The sequence below is a fragment of the Melospiza melodia genome, chromosome 6 (assembly GCF_035770615.1).
Source record: "Melospiza melodia melodia isolate bMelMel2 chromosome 6, bMelMel2.pri, whole genome shotgun sequence".
Classification (NCBI taxonomy): Eukaryota; Metazoa; Chordata; class Aves; order Passeriformes; family Passerellidae; genus Melospiza; species Melospiza melodia.
In genome coordinates, this window is record NC_086199.1 from 72701125 (window position 1) to 72720045 (window position 18921).

Genomic DNA, 18921 nt, shown 5'->3' on the forward strand with positions numbered 1-18921 from the left:
CACAGCTGTTTCCCACACTCTAAAATTGCCTAGTTACACTTGCAATAACTGCAATCCAGAACAGGATATTTCAAGCTCACTGCATTTCTGGGGCAGGATCATGCAACGCAAATGGGAAGTTGGCAGTATCTGAAACACTCCCCTCTTCCAGCCTCTCAGAAGCCAGCAAATTAAACCTACACTAATGCTTGGCCAAAAGTACATTACACATCACAGGACAAATTTGATGCTTTGGAATTACACATCCAACTAGAAACAGCTAAAATGAGAACATCTCTCACCCACACCTTCCTCAGATGGGGAATTCCAAGATAAAACTAGAGTTTGCTGACAGCATAGGATATGTTGCATTTAAAGTAAATCAATGGAGATAGGTTTTTCCCTGGACATGTAATTGCCATGCACAACTGCAAAACCTGACAGAAAAACCTCTGTATAGAAAAAATTAATAATTAGATGAAGTTTGAATGAGTTACTGTGTTCAATTATACAGGGAAGAAGGCACACAAAACTTTAAATTCTGAATACGCCTCTAATATCATGTGTCACTCATTTCTCACTGGAAAGGGGAAGGAAGTAACTTGGTCTCTTTATAACAGGAAAACAATAGCAACCAGCCACTTAAACTGAAACTTCTAAATCCAAAAGTCTTTAATTCTCAGCATTTGGAGTGCTGTGGGTATTAGAAAAAGAAGTAGGAAACCACCATGGCAATGAAAGAAAACTGAATCACTCAGTACCACAGGTGGGACACACTGCTGGCATTTGGGGGAAAACAAATGCAATCAGCTCCCTCAAAGCAAGGCTGAGCTAACCTCAATGGGCAGCTGACAAGCTAAACATTCAATCCCAAAAAGTAAACAGTCTGCCCCAGAGTGAATTCTTCTTCCTCAAATTACAGAATTTACCTCAAGACAAATGCTTATTTCCCCCCAAATTACAAAACTGATCTGAAGGCAAACTCGTTTTAAATGTAGCACATACAGAAGTTCATCAATACCAAAACTACGGTAACTTGACAAATGAACATAAAAAGAAGATTCTTGCTTTTAATACACCAAAATTAAATTTGTAGGAAATGGAAAACTAATGTGATTGAGAGCTTTCTGAAGTAATTAGTCAAGTAACAAATGTATACACTGAAGGTTCATCTTCATAAGAAAAAAATAAAAAACCTCTTTCAACTTCTCTGTTGTGAAGTTTCAAGATTCTGCAAGCAAGACACTTCATGCCACTGCAGCTAGTGATCACTAAATCTTTCCTTAGAGTTGGAAAACTGAGAATAAAATTAGCACTGATACAAAAACATCATTGATTTTTAAGCATAACAGTATGCCACATGCCAATAAAAACAGGAAAGCAAAGGTAGTGGCTTCCTAAAAGTTGAGTCTTAACAATGAAAACAAACAAAAAAGCTGATTCTTCCCCTTCCCCAAGTTTACTTTAGTGAATACCTCCAGAGCTTCACATCCCTTGTCAAATCCTCCAAAGAGAGATGAAGCAAAACTCAAAATACTGCATTAATGTATTTCAACAGAATGTAATACAGGAAATGCAAGAGTGCCTAAAAAAACCCACCACTTATATACAATTCTACAGCTGAAGCAAACTAAAAATAGTAAAAAAAAACCCAATTTTTTTTTTTATTAAAGAGGTGTAAACTTCAATTCAGCCAACATTCATCTTGTGCTTGAGGGAAAAAAAAATGCTTAGAAAGGTGGAATATGAGGGGAAAAAATTGTATTGGCTATCTTGAACTAGGATCAATCTTATGAATGTTTTTCTCAAATTACCTAGCTTCAAGGTCTGAGTAAGTGACATTAGAGTCACCCTGCTTCACTTCACAGACTCTTAAGAAAGTATGGGATGAGCTTTTAACCTTCAGTTTTTACCTTCAGTCACAGTAGCAAATTGCAGAGAAAACTACCAATAGTATCAAAGCCTTTGACCACAGTGCACAAGTTTGATGGGGTTTTAACTGTCTAAATAAAGAGCTGGCTATTTCAGCTGTAGTCATTAACATCTCACTTTGCTGAAGCAAGTGCTCTCCCATTAGCAGTTCAACTAATTCAGCAGTTTCTCCTCCAGATAAAAGTAAACCCCTATCTTCGTTGCTAGCCCTCCCATGCCCCTCACATGAATGAATAGTGCCTAACAGCCAATTAGTAGAAGATGGATTGTTACTTCCAATATTACAAATTATACATTTTGTGCTTATCTAGCAGAACCCAAGAAGAACACAAAATAATCTCAATGTAGCTGTTCATAACTTTTTACAAAATGTTTTCAGGCACATTTTTTTCCTTTGTAGGCAGACTTTCTGCTACCAGTGCTCATTAAATGATACAGAGTAGAAGACAAAAATTACAGAGGAGGTTCTCAGGTTTGTTGGGTTGTGTTGGTTTTAGATTTTGTTAGTTAACTAAATTATTATAAGAGGATGTAAACTTCAAATTCATGCTTGTTCTATTTTCAAAGCAGAACTAGAAAGTCCTACACAAGTTAATGAGAGTTCACCCCTGCCTGACAGACTGCAGGTTGAGGCACAATTTAAATTCTTTTGGGGAAAAAAATAATTTCCTTATTTTCTTCAAGCTAATTAAATCAAAGCAAAACTACAATTACCATCATTCTGTTGCACCTCTTCTGTTTGTGGAGGACATGGAGAGCTCTGGAGTACAGAATTCACATTTAGTTCTGTGCCTTTTGGAGACACGGGTTCTCGTTTAACTTGCACTGAGGAGTCAGGAGTATTGGAAGGTGTACTGCCAGAAGACTGGAATGGTGATGGCACGGTTATGGGAACAGCAGCTCCTCGAGCGGGTACAGAGGAAGACAAAGTGTCCAAAACAGGCAGGAGAGAGCTTGAAGGAATTGAGTCAGCTGCCATCTGAGATTTGCTGTTTCGTCTCTCAGTTAGGGCACTGCAGGAAAGTTGCTCTGAGAGTTCAGGAGGTTCATATGTTTCTAATGGCAAAAGAAGAGATACATTAAAGAAACAAACAAACAAACAAATAAATAACAGAACAAAAATATTTCTATTTTACAATAAAATTTAGTGGTGCCAGGAGCTCATTGCTTGTGGACACAGAGTCAAGGAAAAGAAAAATTTGAAAAAAAAGACACTAGAGGGAACTAACAAAACTGACAGTTCACACTTGACGATAAAGGCCTCATTTTGAAAGTCTACAATTTTTCGTAGCTTAAATGAGCAGATTCAAGTTAAACACAGTTTTAAAAAGATTCTGAGTTCAAAGAATATAAGAGTAAGCATTGCACTGTTGTAGCTCTATGGTATCCTGTACCTTGTAGCCCCTGCAAGATCTGGATTCTCTGACTTCTCAGTGTACTCATTTCCATGGTTATCTGCAAAACAGTTGTGGCTTATATCAGTCCCACTGATTTAACAGGCAGTTCTTCATGCTGCTAAGCTCAAGCTCAGAGAGTTTCCAAAGCCCACTGTTACCTGTTGCTTTAACACAAGGAACCGTTGAACCTCAACATAGGCAGCCCTCAGGGCAGCCCTTGCCTGCAAGAGGCTGCTGTCCACATTCTGCAGAGACCTGCTTAACTCTTCTTCCCTCAGAGAAATAGCCAACAACTGGTCTACCTGAGAACGTTCTGAAAAAGAAATAAAATGTGGAGTCTAATAGCACTGAACCATACATTAAGATATCTTACTTGTGATATCACAACAAATAGCACCGCCTCAGAATGCAAAAATCTCATAAATTAGGTCAAGCATTCAAGCATGGATAATTATACAAACTAAATAGGAGTATTTATGGACAGGACTAGCCACATCCACATGGATAAACTGCAAAGTCAAGTATTCTTCTTTAAGGAATCTCAACCTTGACTCTAGTAATTAATTCCATCACAGCTTTGCTAGCACTGATTTAGTTAAATAAATGAAGTAATTATCTCCCACAAAGACCTTTTCTTGAAGAACATGTGTGCAAGACATACAAATACACACCTGCCACTAATGTAATCAAAAAGGAAAAGGCAAATTTAAGCTAAACAAGATTTAAATTATTCCGTGAATGCAAAATCCAAGGAAAAGCTGTTTAGGAGAAAAGGAACCCAATGATTGAAAAAGAGTTGACTACTCAAGATGATTTTGGGCCATGAGACTGGTGTTTGCCATCTCTTGAGAAAGAGTTTCTGACCACTGTACTCAGTAAAAGATCCTCCTTTACTCCCAGAGACTTCTGGCATTACAGAGATTGTCCAAACAAACTTCCATTTGGGCACTGCTTAACTGCGCTCAGGTTATAGTTTCCTCCAGCAAATTTACGACAATAACAATCACATTAAAACAAAGCAATGGGAAAGAAATTTTACAAAGTAGAATGCATTATTAGTCTCTATAACAGACACTGGTCATTGGAGAAAGAGGCTGATTAAACCCCCACCTTTTCAAGTAGTCAAATATTCATTGCCACAGAAGAGTCATATTATTGCCCTATATTATAAACAACTGTTAATATAAATAAATAATGGGGGGAAAAAAAGTGATACAAAAGCCATCTTCGGAGCTCAAAGCTCCTGGCAACAGTTTAGTTATCAAAGAAAATATTCTGCCTAAAACACGATGGTTGGATGATTCATTTTGAGACATGGTGATGAGGATGTTTTAGGCATGTTTGAGAAATATCTGTCTAATGCCAGAATAAGAGTTTTCTTTGGTCAGGAGCATGAAGGAGAGAGGCATTTCACACTCATTTCCACTAAGGACATTAAAAAAGTAAAAAGCATTGTCAGAGATATCAAAAACAGAACAGAGACCAAATTAAACAGAGTACATTTTTTCTGGTGAGACCACCCAGAAATAGAAAGGGAAAGCTGCATGGCAAATTTGAAGGAAATTAAGTGTTGACCTCTCCCTTAAGAACTTCCATCCAAAGAGGCAACAAACCTCACCACCCTGTAGAGGGGGAAAGCAAAGGTCCCATCTGTAGAATCAGGAATATGAACTGCAGGCAGAAAGGCTGCACATACCCTTCTCTTAGAAATAACTTATGACAAATTAAGATATAGGTCTTCAGAGAAGAATGTGTTGCACATTAGTAGTTTGTAGTCCACACTACAAACTTCAGTAAAAGCCCAAGAAGCAGCATAGTAACATTAAGGAACTACTACCTCAGCCAAGTCAAAATACTATTGGGTCTTTATAGCTTCTACACCACATGCACACATGTATGATATTCACCCACCTTTTTTACCTTTGATTTTTCTTCTTTTATTCTTTCTTTCTAGACTAGGGATTTCAGGAGAAGATCCCTCCTGCAAGTAAAATCATCTATTAAAAAGTAACAAGAATAATTTTGCCCAAATCAAGAAGTTGAGCATCCTTCATCTTTTCAATCATTATTGTAGGCACAGAGAAGAATCCATCATTTGCTTGCACATTCTTGCATAACTCATCATTTGCTCAGCTCTCAAAAGAGGGAGGACAACAGAGTGCCATGTTTTCATCTCAACTGAGAAGAAACATTAAATATGACAACAGCCTGCTTCTTGCTCAGATGTTTAAGATTGCACTTGAATTACAGTTTCTGCTCTACAGTTTTAGTTGAAGGTGTAGAGGATTAAACAGCGAGGAATTAGAATTATTGCTTTCTGCAAAACCATTCTGTGAAACTGATCAACAAGATTTTTTTTGAACCTTTGGATAAGCCTAAAACCAGACTCTGAAACAAATTCAGATTTAAGAATATAATTTTAGGTGCGTAATTTTTTCAAAATGTTTTTATTTCCTTGCTTTACCATAAAACCAGAAACATCTAAGGGAAACAAATTTCTGCTACAGGCTACCTTCCAATTAAATTGTGCTGTGAAGCACCAAGATTGTTGCTAAAAAACCTAGTACTTCCACAGAAATTTTCAACAGTTCCTGTTTATCAACAGAGTATGCCAGGTATCAAATCAAAAAAAGAGCATTTGTCATTCCTACTAGTTACAAAAAACTATCAAAAGTCCTACACTATGAAAGCAGAAATTTAAAGGAAATCAAGTCAAACAAAAAATGAACTTGATATTATCAATGTACAAGACTATCAGATGGGGAAAGTCCTGCCAGCATAGATCATTCCAAAGCTGAATAACCACTGACAGACAAAGAACCTTTTCAGCAGATCAAAGCTGGACAGAAATGCACACTTACTCCAGTTGCTCTTCGCTTCTTTCCAATTCCTTGGCTGTCATTCTGTTCAGTTCCAGATGTGCAGCTACTGTCTGTAGCTGCATCTATGTTATTGGACATTGCAAAAAGTGAAGCACTATTTGAAGCTGGACAATTTTCTTCTGAGACCTCTAATTCATTTTGTTTTTCAAGAAGAGATGTTCTCTTCTCTGGGCTCTCCTGGTCTTGTTCTGTGTGGCCTGTGATCTCAGAGGTGGCCTGTAGGCTGTGACTTCTGCTGGCCTCGGTTCTTTCAGACATAAAGGGTGACAAAGCAAGGGATGGTGTCCCCTCTTTCTGATCAGCCTCAATGTCAGTGCTTGCCTCATATCCAGATGTTATATGATGTGGGTGGCTGGCTGCAATTACTTGCCTTTGCCCACTTTCTTTAATTTTGGCTTGTTCACTGAAAAAGCTATAAGCAGAAGGATTTCTGTCTGCTATGACACTGCTTTCAGAAAAGCTACGTTTTCTGGCTGAGCCAGACACTAAGGAAATCCCTTCCCACTGGAATCCTTCTAGAGCAGTTGGATCAGATTCTTCACTGAGTTCTAGACCCTCTTGCTCATTTTGAACAAGAGGCACCATTTCTATGCCAAACCTTTAACAAGATAAAAAGAAAAATAAACAAACAAGTTACAAGCCTGCTGCACATAGAGAAAAGCCTCCCCCTTCCCCAAATGTAGATTACTGCTTTAAGCAGTAAGTTTAATCCCATTACAGTGGTATTCTGTGCTCATCTGACAATGAAACATCTCCTGTGTATCACATAACCAGACTTAGTGGCTAAGAACTGGCAGCATGATTTTCAAGTCAGAAATCACGTTATTATAAATTATTCCCAAGCAAGGTTGGAATAATCAAATGTGACATTTGTTCAAGACATTTCAAATTATTCAGGTTTAAAGCAAGTTTCAAAAATGCAGTATTATAGAATTGCTTCCTTAAATGCAAAGGCAAACTGTGCACCAGAAAAAAAGATTAACAAATGAAGAGTGAGCATTTACACTGCTTGCAGCACTACAAGCATTTCTTGTAGTCCTAAAAAAATGAGGAAATAGGGAACTGTCATAGCATTGTTCCCATCCTGATTGCATTTTTACATTCTTCCATTACTAGAACTGCAAAAGAAACGACAGAAACTACATTGTTACCATCCACATTCAGATATTAAAGCAACCATTATGAACGGATCAGAATCTTTTCTGAGCAGATTACTTTTACTTATCTATGGACAGAAATTCATTCATAGCATCAATCAATAAAAACTCTGCATTATTTGCAAAAAAAATTGCATTTTCAAAAAACTCTGCCAAAGATCGTGGCATAGCAAGCTTCATTTTAAGCTCTTACTTGAAGGATTCTGGAATTCATTTCACATATGGGAAAAAATAACCCTCCTCCCTCAGCATGCCCTGAGAGACATGGTTAGATCTGAAAGGTACCAACCTTGGTAAACCTTTGCCAAGTTCCTGTTTCTTCTTGGTTACCTGCTGGATGACCTGATCCCAGTTAACATTTCGCCGGGAAGCACTAAGAATCTGCCTGAGGGTAGGTTTAAGCCCCGACTCCTTCTCTGTCTCACTTCTCCGAAGGCAATTCACATTCCGAATGCGACGTGCACTATTGAGATTGGGCTCTGGGAGATGTGTCCCGACTTTGCTCTTCAGACTGATATGCCGTGTCAGATCTCTTTGCAGAGAAGCAGGCAGGCCAAGTTTGCTTAAATCTGGAAGAAGGAGGCCTCCTGACTGGCTTCCTCCTTTTTGAAGCTCATTATCTGAAGGATTTTCAAAACCTTCAATTTCAAATTGATCACGTGACTTGACACACTCTTCATTCCCTTCCTTGTCCTGTGAGCTTTTCAAATCCACATGTAAATGGTCCTGACTGCTTGACGAAGAAACTTTGGGTTCTATACGAAATGTAAAATTTTTTAGCTCAGCAGAAGCAATACTTGAAGCAGATGGCTTTTTATCATCTTCCCTTTCAGAGGTGGTAGTTTTAGCGTCAGGGGTGTCACAGGGTAAAGAAGAATCCAACTTTTCAACTTTTGCTTCTGACTTCTCACTTCCCATTAAATCATCACCACTTACATCTAATGAATCTAGTCTGAACTCCTTCTCTGGCAATGCCTTCCCAGTTTCTTCCCTATTCTGGTCACTTGTATCTTTGCAAGAGCTTAAGGGAGCATTTTGCAAGGAATGGTTGCACTGGATACCTTTGGGATTTTGTTCTGCTTCACTTAAGTTATTAATACGCTCTCTAAGATTACCAGCAAGCACATCTTTGTTGTCTTGTAAGTTACCAACACAAGCAGCATGCAGTTTTGATGAATAAGAGGAGAAACTGTTTGTTTCCAAGTTCACCGCATTCAAATGATTCTGTTCTTCACCACTAGCTGAGGATAACAGAAGCCTGACATTTTTTAAGAGACTGTTCGTGTCTTGCTTTATCAAGGATAATTTCATATCTGTGATATTGAGAAGGGGGGATTTCAGTGATGGCATCCTACTACTTCTGCCATCATCTCTGTCAGGCTTTTCACCACTGGAAGGGTCTTCCATAACCTTGCAAGAATCAAGGTGATCAGAGGTTCCATTAGAAGGGGAAGATGCTTCATGGTTTTTAAGTTTTGAAAGGCTAACATTGGCTTCACAAGTTTCTCCTTTCATTGATGAATCACTAAGAGGTGTAAGTACAGAACCCATTTTCTCTGAAGGTTTTGAAACATTATCTTCAGACCGTGGTTGCTGCTCTGCAGTTTTCTGGGATGGGTAGGGACTCCAGCGATATGTTTTATCTCTGGAAGGACTGACACTTTTTCCACTGGCTCTTGAAGTTTTGCTTTCTGGTTGTTTCAATGTACTAAATTCTAACACTCCCTCAGCAGCAAGCTCATCACTAGTAAAATCCAGACGGTCACCCCTATTTCTTCGATTTCTACGTGGCAGAACATTGCCTTTCTCTGGCCGCTGCCATGCAGACCTTTCTTGATTGTATATATTTGGCTCTGATGAATACGAATCTCCTGAGCTTCCAAAATTCCAGCCATTTGCACCATGAGGACTTGGCTTCCAGTTTCCTCCATAACTCTTGGAATTCCAGCTAGAAAAATGACCCGTTTCTTCTGAGTGCCAAGTAGAATTTCTTTCCCTGGCACCATGATGCCAATTTGACGCTCCTCCTCTCCGCCCACTCAGATGCCAAGCGTTTCCAGAATTCCCATAATTATGTCGATTCAAAGGGTTTCCTGAAACATTCTGGTGCCGCGCAGAGCGCCCCTTTGCACTACCTGAATGTCTGTTTATATTAAGGTTCCTCTGAGAGTGTGAAAATTTGCCTTGTCTAGGACTAACATAATCATCCTTTTCCCATTTCCAGTCCCTTTGTGATGCATTATGATGATGCCACGACAACTGATCATAAGCTTCTCTTTCTTTGTAAGCAGCTCTTTCTTCTCGCCTTCTCTGTGATCTCCTATCATCACATTCTAATTCTTGGCTTGCACAACTTGGTTCAGTTTGCCTACAAAAGAATTGAGAAAAACCTAAATTCTGATGCTATTATACTAAAATCCAACAGTCCACAAGCTTCATGAATTTTATTTGCACTGAGAAGAAAATTTTTAAAAAATTATTTATTGTAGAAAGAAACAGATACTTTTTTAGCAGCTTTGCTTTTCAAGCTTCACTAATGTTTGACTTTCAAAACTAACATTGTACCTTTACTTACACGTGATAATTTCAAAATTTCTCTCACATGAACAAAAGATTTGGCATAGGGACAGGTCAATAGACTGATTCTCAAATACTTTTCTCTAACTTGAAAGATAATATTCCTTTATATTTACTATTGGACTAATAAGAAACTAATAAAGTTTCTTAATGTTATAGAATCTTTGTAATTTGATCTATCTTAGTAGACAGAAAACTCATTAGTGAGATTATTTTTTCTGAAGACTATTCTGCTGGTGGAACTAGAGTGAACTGATAGAAAACAGAGGAAAGTTAGGCTGAAAACTCCATTATTATCCTTACTGGAGGGAACAAATGACATGACAGCTCCATTTATAAAGGCTAAGTTAAAACACAGATGTAAAATATCCACAGAAGATGCACCTCAGATACGAAAGTAATTTGTCTTCTTTTAATCAAGAGACTGGAACAGTCCACAGCATGCAATCCTGAGTCTGTATGAGCCTCCCAGCAGCACTATCGACTGCCCTTTGGATAGCACTTGTGCTTGGCAACTTATCACAGACACGTGGCAAACTATCACATGTACATTTAAAGATAAATGCTCCCTTAACAGCTACAGCTATTCCCAGGGTCAGCAATCTATCCCACCACATGAGGAGTTTTCATTAAAAGTTTTTTCCAGGAACTGATCACAAAAATACATCCATTCTAAATCCCTGGACAAGAAAGACAGTAAATTTTCACACTACTACTCAAAAACAATTGATTTGAGTAAACTGAACATTCATATTGTATCACCCTTTATGTTTTTGATACATTCCAGTTCTGCTAAAAGATTCGCTAATAGCTACTGTCTAATGGAAAACAGTCTAATGTGCAAAATAATCTGAGCTCTAAAATGAGAATTCAAAACAACAATATCTAAGTGATATAGTCATTTCTAAGAGCTGATTGTGATGAACTAGATCGTGATCTAATGGAAATAATTTTGCTGAATTAGTAACTTAAACCTTCTGGTTTTCTGCCTCTCCAAACCAGCACCCAGCAGACAGAGATTTTCTACAGTTTTAGTTGCCTCAGAACAACACTGCACTGATAGTATTACTCCTTTTCCATAAAACAAAAAGGAAAAGTAACAATTTTGCTACCTACATTAACCAGTATGAAAACATTACCATTGTGCAGTGCAGAGACACACTAGTACAACAGAGTGACGCCAAAACCTACCTAACAGTCGTCACAGATTTTAACATCTGGAAACACTAATTTAAATTTCTAGCCACAGAACACAAGAGCTTCTTTTAAGAATTATATGCCCCTTTAGTACCATCACCATGCCATAAATCTATTCAAATAATATATTCCCAACTGGAACATCACACAAGCAATGCACATGTGCAGATTTTCATGTAAAATAAAAGGCAATATTTGTTACCTTCTGCAGCCCTCTATTTCATAGAGTGCCACTGGAACTATGTTTAGCTAATGGTAAGCAGCAAGATACAACAGGTAAGAAATTTCATTCAAGGACTAGGGGATTTCACTTGACATTTACAGAATAATCCAATTGGTTTTATAAAAAAAACATGTTCAGCAGCAGTTTCTTAAAGGCCAGGTTCCTACAGGCAACTTCGACCGTAAACAGTATTAGCACTACTGTCCATTTATTAAGCCTTCAGTTAAAAAGGTATCAAATATTAAAATAAAAACATTAGGGTTCTCAAAACTCAAGAGTGTTTTTACCCATAATAGAGAATGATTGTATTTCCACACTAGTAGTAGAGGAACACGACAAAAACATTCAGCAGAGTCACATTTACATGTTGAAACTATGATATCCACACAGGTCTCTTGGATTGCTCTCACAAGTATGCTGGCTACAGGAAATTTACATTTTGTGAGCACCTAAGCCTCAGGAGTGCATGCATGTGTTAAAAGCAATTCTATGATCTAAGCGGAGAAAGGAAAACTCACCGGTTCCGTTCCTTCTTTTGCTTGATTAGTTGAATGAGTTCTTTGTCAAGGTCATCCTCTTCTGCCACTTCTTTCTCTTCCTCTTTTCTGTCATGGGCATTAACGTTGTCTTTGTGCAGCTGACTGGAGATGTGCTTGGCATATGCTGACAAACCCACCAGCGTCACCCTGCACACCCGGCATTCGTGGCTGCTATCCCTAGGAAGAGAGGCAGAGGGTGGGCTTTCAACTCTGCCAACTGGCATGGCAGGTAGTTCTGGTCTTACTTTGTTTCCTCTGAATGTGTCTGAGTTCAAGGCAACTAGGCTTTGCTCAGTATACTTATTTGAATTCTCTGGCTTTTTCTTTCAAGGTTTTGTTTTATGATGGTCAGTTTTTACAAGATTTTTTTCCAACAATCAAGAGGTAAAAGACTTGGTAATAAAGCTACATTAAGTGGGAGGAGGAATTCTTCTTGAATTGTTGTACTCAAAATCTATTCAGAGGAAACATAGTGAGCGAGGAGGCAGAATGAAAGGCTTCCAGAGCTAGCAGGAGCTCTGAAACCCATCCATGCTGCCAACTGCACTGGGGAAGCCTGGTGACAGCTTCTACATTTAATCCTTGCCTTGAGCCTTCCCCCAGTGAAATTTAGAAAAGGGAGGAGGCAGCACATGGATACAGCCAATCCTGATACAACATAACCTAAACTGGGACAGCTGAGACTGCTGCCTGGAATCCAAAGACTCCACAGCACAGTGAGTGATGGGAGGGTGTCTTCAGTTTCCTGTACTTTATTTGGTTCAAGTGTGCATGAGGTCTGCTTTCTACTTTAGAGGACTTGTCTCAAAAAACATAGAAATCATTTCAGCTGGAGAAAGTTGACAGCTGTATCAGACAAATGGCTTTACTCATATTACTGGATTAAGACTGCAAGACTTGAACTTTTTTTTTTTTTTCTTTTTAAGAAATTCAGATTTTTAAAACCACAACATTTGTTCTTCCGACAATGCCTTCCAATAATTCAGTGTTAAAGAAGTACATTATTAACTTCCTAAAAAGGAAACTATGTTCACCAGATTAAAAATAAAACCACACAGATAAAAATTATTTAAAGCATAGTCCAGTGCAAATAACACGGCAGGACCAAGACAGGATTCACTGACTGCCTCCACAGTGCTTCTTTCAATTCTGCCAGTTAATTCATAAAAGCAGATATGTATGTCCCCACTGAGCACCTGACACAAAGGTCTTAGAACAGAAGCATCATAATACAACACACAGTTCATGACTAGTGTCAAGAAAATGGAATCCATAAAAGAAAATGACAAACACAAATCCTTGTTTTTAGTGAACGGTTAAAAAAAAAAAAGAGAAAAATCAAAAGATGTGCATTCACTCAAGGTATTAAGGCAATGTCCTCATCAGAGTGGTTAATCAAGTGTCAGCAGCTATGTTTTATTTATCCTGGATATCCGTGGTTTTCCCTACTAACATACTTCAGATATTTAACCACTGCAGTAATTCAGACACACCTAGAGACAGCTTTATTTTAAACAGCCTAAGTATTGAAAATGAGAATTTTTTTGGTTTAATTATTCTGTATGTTGCAGCCTAATTAATTTCAGATTAAACATTAAGATCAATTTCATTTATGATGTCAGTAGCTTCCAAATTTACCCTGTGTTTTCGAGAACTAAGTGTACTTAATTTCATACGTTTCACATTGGCTAATAAATATTCAAAGCCCATATCCTATATATTGCACTTTGGGCTATCTTAATGCAATAAAGATAACCAAACCAGGGGATTTTACTAATGTCGTTAGAAAAATCCTGTTCACACAAATAAATGGCACAGCTGTGCATAGCTAATAAGACTTATTTTTAACTTAGGTCATCACACAAGGCAAGCTGCAAATAGAAAGTTGGCTTCTCACTGTAAAAGATGTTCTTTTTACATAACGTTCCACTTCACCCATACGGACTCTCAATGAGAAGCACACCCCAGTGGTTCTAATGTGGTAGTAATTAGGTTTTAAAGAACAATCCACATCCTTCATAAGATCCATGTTTCAATTATTGCATAAAACTTTTACCATCCTCATTTATAGACTGATTAACTAAATGCAAAGTTTTATTTATTTTGAACAAAGCCAGTGAGTTAACAGCTGGACTGAGGACAAAGAACTTGTTTCTATCACTTCTAACTTGCAAGTTACTAATTACAAAGCTGTGGTTCTTGTACCAACTGACAGTCTGAAAAGGCAAGACTTCTTTGACCTGCTGTTAATCTATATGAGCCTAAAGAAAAACACAACACTTTGTTTTCTTTATGAACAACTGCTTTAATTGAAGATAAACCGGCTAGGAGCTCAGATAGCTACCCTTAGGGGAATTTATATTTCCTTCAGTTCTATACTTTTCTTACACCCATTAAAGCTATCCAGAACTAGCACAGTCTGTGGCACACACTGATCATGCCTACACATGCCCCTGCCATACAGGAATACCTCACAATCTTAGCTGTTAAACAAGGTGGCCAAAAGAAGTTTGAGGTAAATGCAACAAAAGTACTCTCGGTATGAAAGCACTCAAGAGCTTTATTTACTGCATGTATACTTCAGACTGTAGTCTCAATGTCCCATGTAACAAGAGCACTATTTCACTTTCAACTAAAAACAAGCAAAACCCAAATATGCTACAGCTTTGTACTTGGCATCCAATTCTCCTTATACATCACACAGAATAAGACTTCAAGGAAAGGAGAAGAGTCTTAAAACATTCCAGAAAATTATTCTAGCCCTTGAGATAACTAAGCTAACTTTAAATGGAAAAAAAAAAAGGATGAATCAATGTGTGCATTTCCTTTACCTCTTGCACACAGAAAGTCTGAAAAGTGACTTCTAGTCAGATACTAAGTTTCAAGGTAGTAAGATGTTGATACTCCACATACTTTAATGGTACTATCATCTGTTACACAATTCAGCCACACTCATGAGGCTGCTGCTTGTGCTTCACATTTTCTTCTTGAAGTACATGGCTGTAAAAGACTCCTAAAAACCTTCTAATTAAATTGAAATGGAAGAAGGGGCACAAGAGAGAGAACAAGGCTGCTGTTGCACAGTGAAAAATTAAGTTCATTATTTTGAGAACAAGCATCTTCCGTGCATTCTTCTGAAAGAGTAATGAAGACAGATAGTTACATTAGTAATAAAAAGTGTAATGATGATGAAAGAAATTTAACTTAATATCAGTCCTATGAAGTGGAAAACCAAAAATTGTCCAATCATTTGCAAGCCACTGCAGACACAATATATAACTTCTAGAAATTAGTGTTACAGAGCCATAACTAAACTAAAAAAAAACAAAAAAAAAAAGTAGAAGGCCCAAAATAAGATGTCAAAATAAGTGAAATTTCAGAATCACTGTCAGAAGACAACATTCCAGAACAGAAGTGCTCAGCAAGTTAGCTGACCAGAAGCCAACAGCCAGTTTCTAGGGCAGAGAGCATTCTGGTTTTTTTCCTTGGGTATGAGATAGATGTCTGCACAAAATGAATCCCCCACACCTCAAAGAGTGGAAAGACAGTTACTTTTAGTTCTTTAAGAGGCGTTGAAAACAGATTTGTATTTTGTTACAGTTTCTGCTGCAAGATAATTAAAAATTAATTTGTAGATTAAATATTCAAGTGTTTGATAGTATGTGATCTCTGTGGCTACCTCAAAATCCATACACCTGAAATCACTTTAAAGTGTAGGCTGGTTGGAACCTAACTCCCTATTATTAGGATCACGTTTGAATACCCTTAATTCCCCCCTTCTACTTTCCAAATGTTTCAAATAAAACAAGGAAACCTTAAAGGAAACACCAGCCAGCATGGTTAGATCTCCTAATCAAGAGACTGTGCTTTAAAAGATCAACAATTGTTTTTACATTATTGAAAACTTACCAAAATCCCCAAAAAACTTTAAAATAAAAGTACCACTGTTCATAATTCTAATTTCTGATTATTCTGTAAAAGGCAGAAATCTAGTGCTTGAAAAATACCCTCCACAAACATGAAACTGCCAAGAATGAAGTAACTTTATTTCACTGCAGTCAAAGCAATGCAGGTGAGCTTTCTTCCACATCATTGTTTGCCTCCTGGGTTTCTGACATCATGAAAAAATGTTCATTGCCAGCTGTATGACAAGGCACGCTACTAATGTGAAGTGTAAAAATAAATTGTGCAATTCAGCTTGTATGGGAAATAGGTCAGGAGTCCTTCCAAAAAGTGACATACAAAATGGCACAGGGAGGAATGATGGAAGATGGCTCTCATACCTTCCCTTCAGGTTTTCCAGTTCTCTGTGGTGAAGCATGCTTCTCTTGTGTTCTTCCATCTCCTTCAACATGTAGAAAAAAAAAAATTGGTCAAAACAAAACAAAATGCTGTATCATATCTGAAAAGCTCATTTTTGTGAATTCTCCTGCCTTGCACAAGGGTGTACTCTACTTCTGCAGGGCTGTAGTAGTGGCCATTCCTGTTTCTGTGACTATGAAAGCACAAGTAGGCACACCTGCAGGAAGTTATGTTACCTTTCCCAAGAAGAACACACGGGTCATTAAAATTCAACACAATGGAAGCAGAATTTCACAAGAAAATCAAATAACAGTCTATGTAGCAAAGTTTATTAGACTGATTTTTGACAAAACACTGTTGAAAATCAGGTTAATTAAAAGTCTCATTAATACCATTCTTCAGAATCACAGTACTTAAAACAGTTTCCCTGTGCAATCTGAGCAGTTTCTCTGCAATTCTATTGTAAGACAGCTGTAAATTCACCATCATATGCTATCTTACTTGGCTAGACACTTCAGAAACTGAGATGTCCATGTCAGTTTGTTGTTTACAGCAACCCTGATCTATGAACTACAGTACTGTTATAATTATTTACTTTTGAAAGGGAGTTGCCAGAAGAGAAAAGATATTCATCACTCAGCAAAAGGAAGCAGTCCAGATGATTTAACTTTCCTTTGGTGTTTGAGCCAAAGTGTTCAGAAATCTTCAAAGACCAGATACTAATCACAATCCTCTCTAGACCTTGAAATCCTATCTGCAAAGGGAAAGGAACATCTTCCAACTTGAAGAGTTGTGTGAGTTAAAACATATGGCACATCTCCACATGCCATGTAGCTAAAAAGTACATGAAGGTCCATTAAGAAACTCCCAGATTCAATGCAGATTTTGCATAAATACACAGCACACAGAAGATGGACACCAAACTGACACACTAATGAAAACACATGCTGTGTTATGTGGAAAACACAATTCCATTTGGTTCTTCCATATGGAAGCACAGACCTTCCAAAAGGAATCTATAAAATCGTGTATTACAGTATTCTTCCCATATCACAATTTAAGTCAAATATGTGTGAGTGCTTTTCACTTTAGTACCTTTATAAAATAATATAAAAAATCTCAAAGACCTCACTATTTTTAACATTCAGAATCAGGCATACTGCACAGCTCACTTCAAGAAAGATACTCCAAAGCACACAGAAATATATTCTTTGATTTGAGATAGACTTAGGCTTTCATTTTAAATTTGTGCAAAGTGCAATTTCCCTTTACCAGGAATATATTGCCCTTTCTCATTCACATTTCATATTAATATCTACTGATGCATGTCAAGCAATAATTATTTACCTTTTTTGAGTTGTACACAATGTGACATAATGCACATTTTCGTTGCTGAACCATGCTTATTACTCTGGAAATATCTTATCCCATACCTGCAAATAAAAACAATTTAAAAATAACCAACATTCAGGATTACTTGTTTCATTAATCTATCTTAGTAAATAAAGTAAGCAAAGTTACTGTTCATGAAAACTATTGTGCTGAGCTGAAGAGAATACATGCCTCTCATGAATAGTCAATACTCTTCAAAAAAAACATAAGGTAGTTTGAACAGTCATCTAAAACATCTATCATAAAAAGTAGCTTTCCCTTTCTATCATTTTGGTCCTGGTCATCCAAGACATGGTACTCATTCAACAGTCAGAGATCTGTACAAATCCTCTTAGCTACTCAAATCAGATTAACAAAACACTTTTCAACTAGGATGATGACAGGGAGATAAGGAATTAGGAAAACCAAGCAGGGCAAACTCAGATCTTTATTTTAGTGCACAGGGCCACTCAAGGAACATATTTAAGGCCCTAGGAAAATGAAACAGAGGCCATTTATGATATCAAAGACCACTAGTTTTCAAGTTTTATTGATCCATTTACTCACCATAAAATAAAACCTGAAGTAATTTAAATTCAGTATTTGTCTCATTAGCCTTTGCAAGAAATGCACATATCCATGTACTTAAATACTCAATTTAGACAGCATTTTAACACTAATCTACTGAAGACTTGCATATATGCAAAAAAAGCAGCAGCAGGTCATAAGATGTCATATGTATTTTATCATAATGTTTAACTCATAAGGAGTGCACTGAAATTAGAGTCTAGGTTATAATGCAAAAACAGATATGTCTGTTTAAATAACAGGGTACAACCTTTGCACTTTTCTTTCTCTTAAAATACACTAAAATGCACAATGATTGAGCATTACTGTCATTTTTTATTGATTTGGCAGAGGCAGTTCCTCGCCCTAAATTTAAAACAAATGTATTTTTCAATACTCAGCATTTTTCTATCTGCATAGAAAAATACAAATCTTTTCAAGTTTTGCTATCTTACATTAGGCAACTTCAGAGCTAACTTGGCTAATAGCATCAAAATTAACCTGCAAGAACCTTCTCCAAGAACTCTACTTCACAACTGACCCTATAAAGTTAATTCACAGAATCACAGAATCACAGAATCACAGAATTTCAAGACTGGAAGAGACCTATAAGATCATCTAGTCCAGCCGATGTTCTAACTGTTCAACTAGATCATGGCAGCAAGTGCCACATCCAGTCTTTTTTTAAATTCTTCAAGGGATGATGCCTCCACCACCTCACTGGGTAAATGATTCCAGTTTCTGACCACTCTTTCTGTGAAGTATTTTCTTCTTACTTCTAACTTACATCTACCTTGA

At 37.4% G+C, this 18921-nt stretch overlaps 1 protein-coding gene across 3 annotated transcripts in view; it reads right to left on the minus strand.

Annotated features, from left to right (window-relative positions):
• ZNF106 (zinc finger protein 106) overlaps nt 1-18921 on the minus strand; it is a 41143-nt gene that overhangs the window by 14691 nt on the left and 7531 nt on the right. For 2 of the 3 annotated variants that reach the window (XM_063159103.1, XM_063159102.1), the window contains exons 2-10: nt 17533-17618; nt 16167-16228; nt 11863-12060; nt 7637-9715; nt 6170-6788; nt 5220-5289; nt 3467-3621; nt 3306-3366; nt 2626-2967 (exon numbers count right to left, since the gene is read on the minus strand). In XM_063159103.1, coding sequence (XP_063015173.1) covers nt 2626-2967; nt 3306-3366; nt 3467-3621; nt 5220-5289; nt 6170-6788; nt 7637-9715; nt 11863-12060; nt 16167-16228; nt 17533-17586 — 3640 coding nt within the window. In that variant the 5' untranslated portion in view covers nt 17587-17618. The remainder of the gene's footprint in view (nt 1-2625; nt 2968-3305; nt 3367-3466; nt 3622-5219; nt 5290-6169; nt 6789-7636; nt 9716-11862; nt 12061-16166; nt 16229-17532; nt 17619-18921) is intronic. The other variant, XM_063159104.1, reaches the window with a different exon arrangement.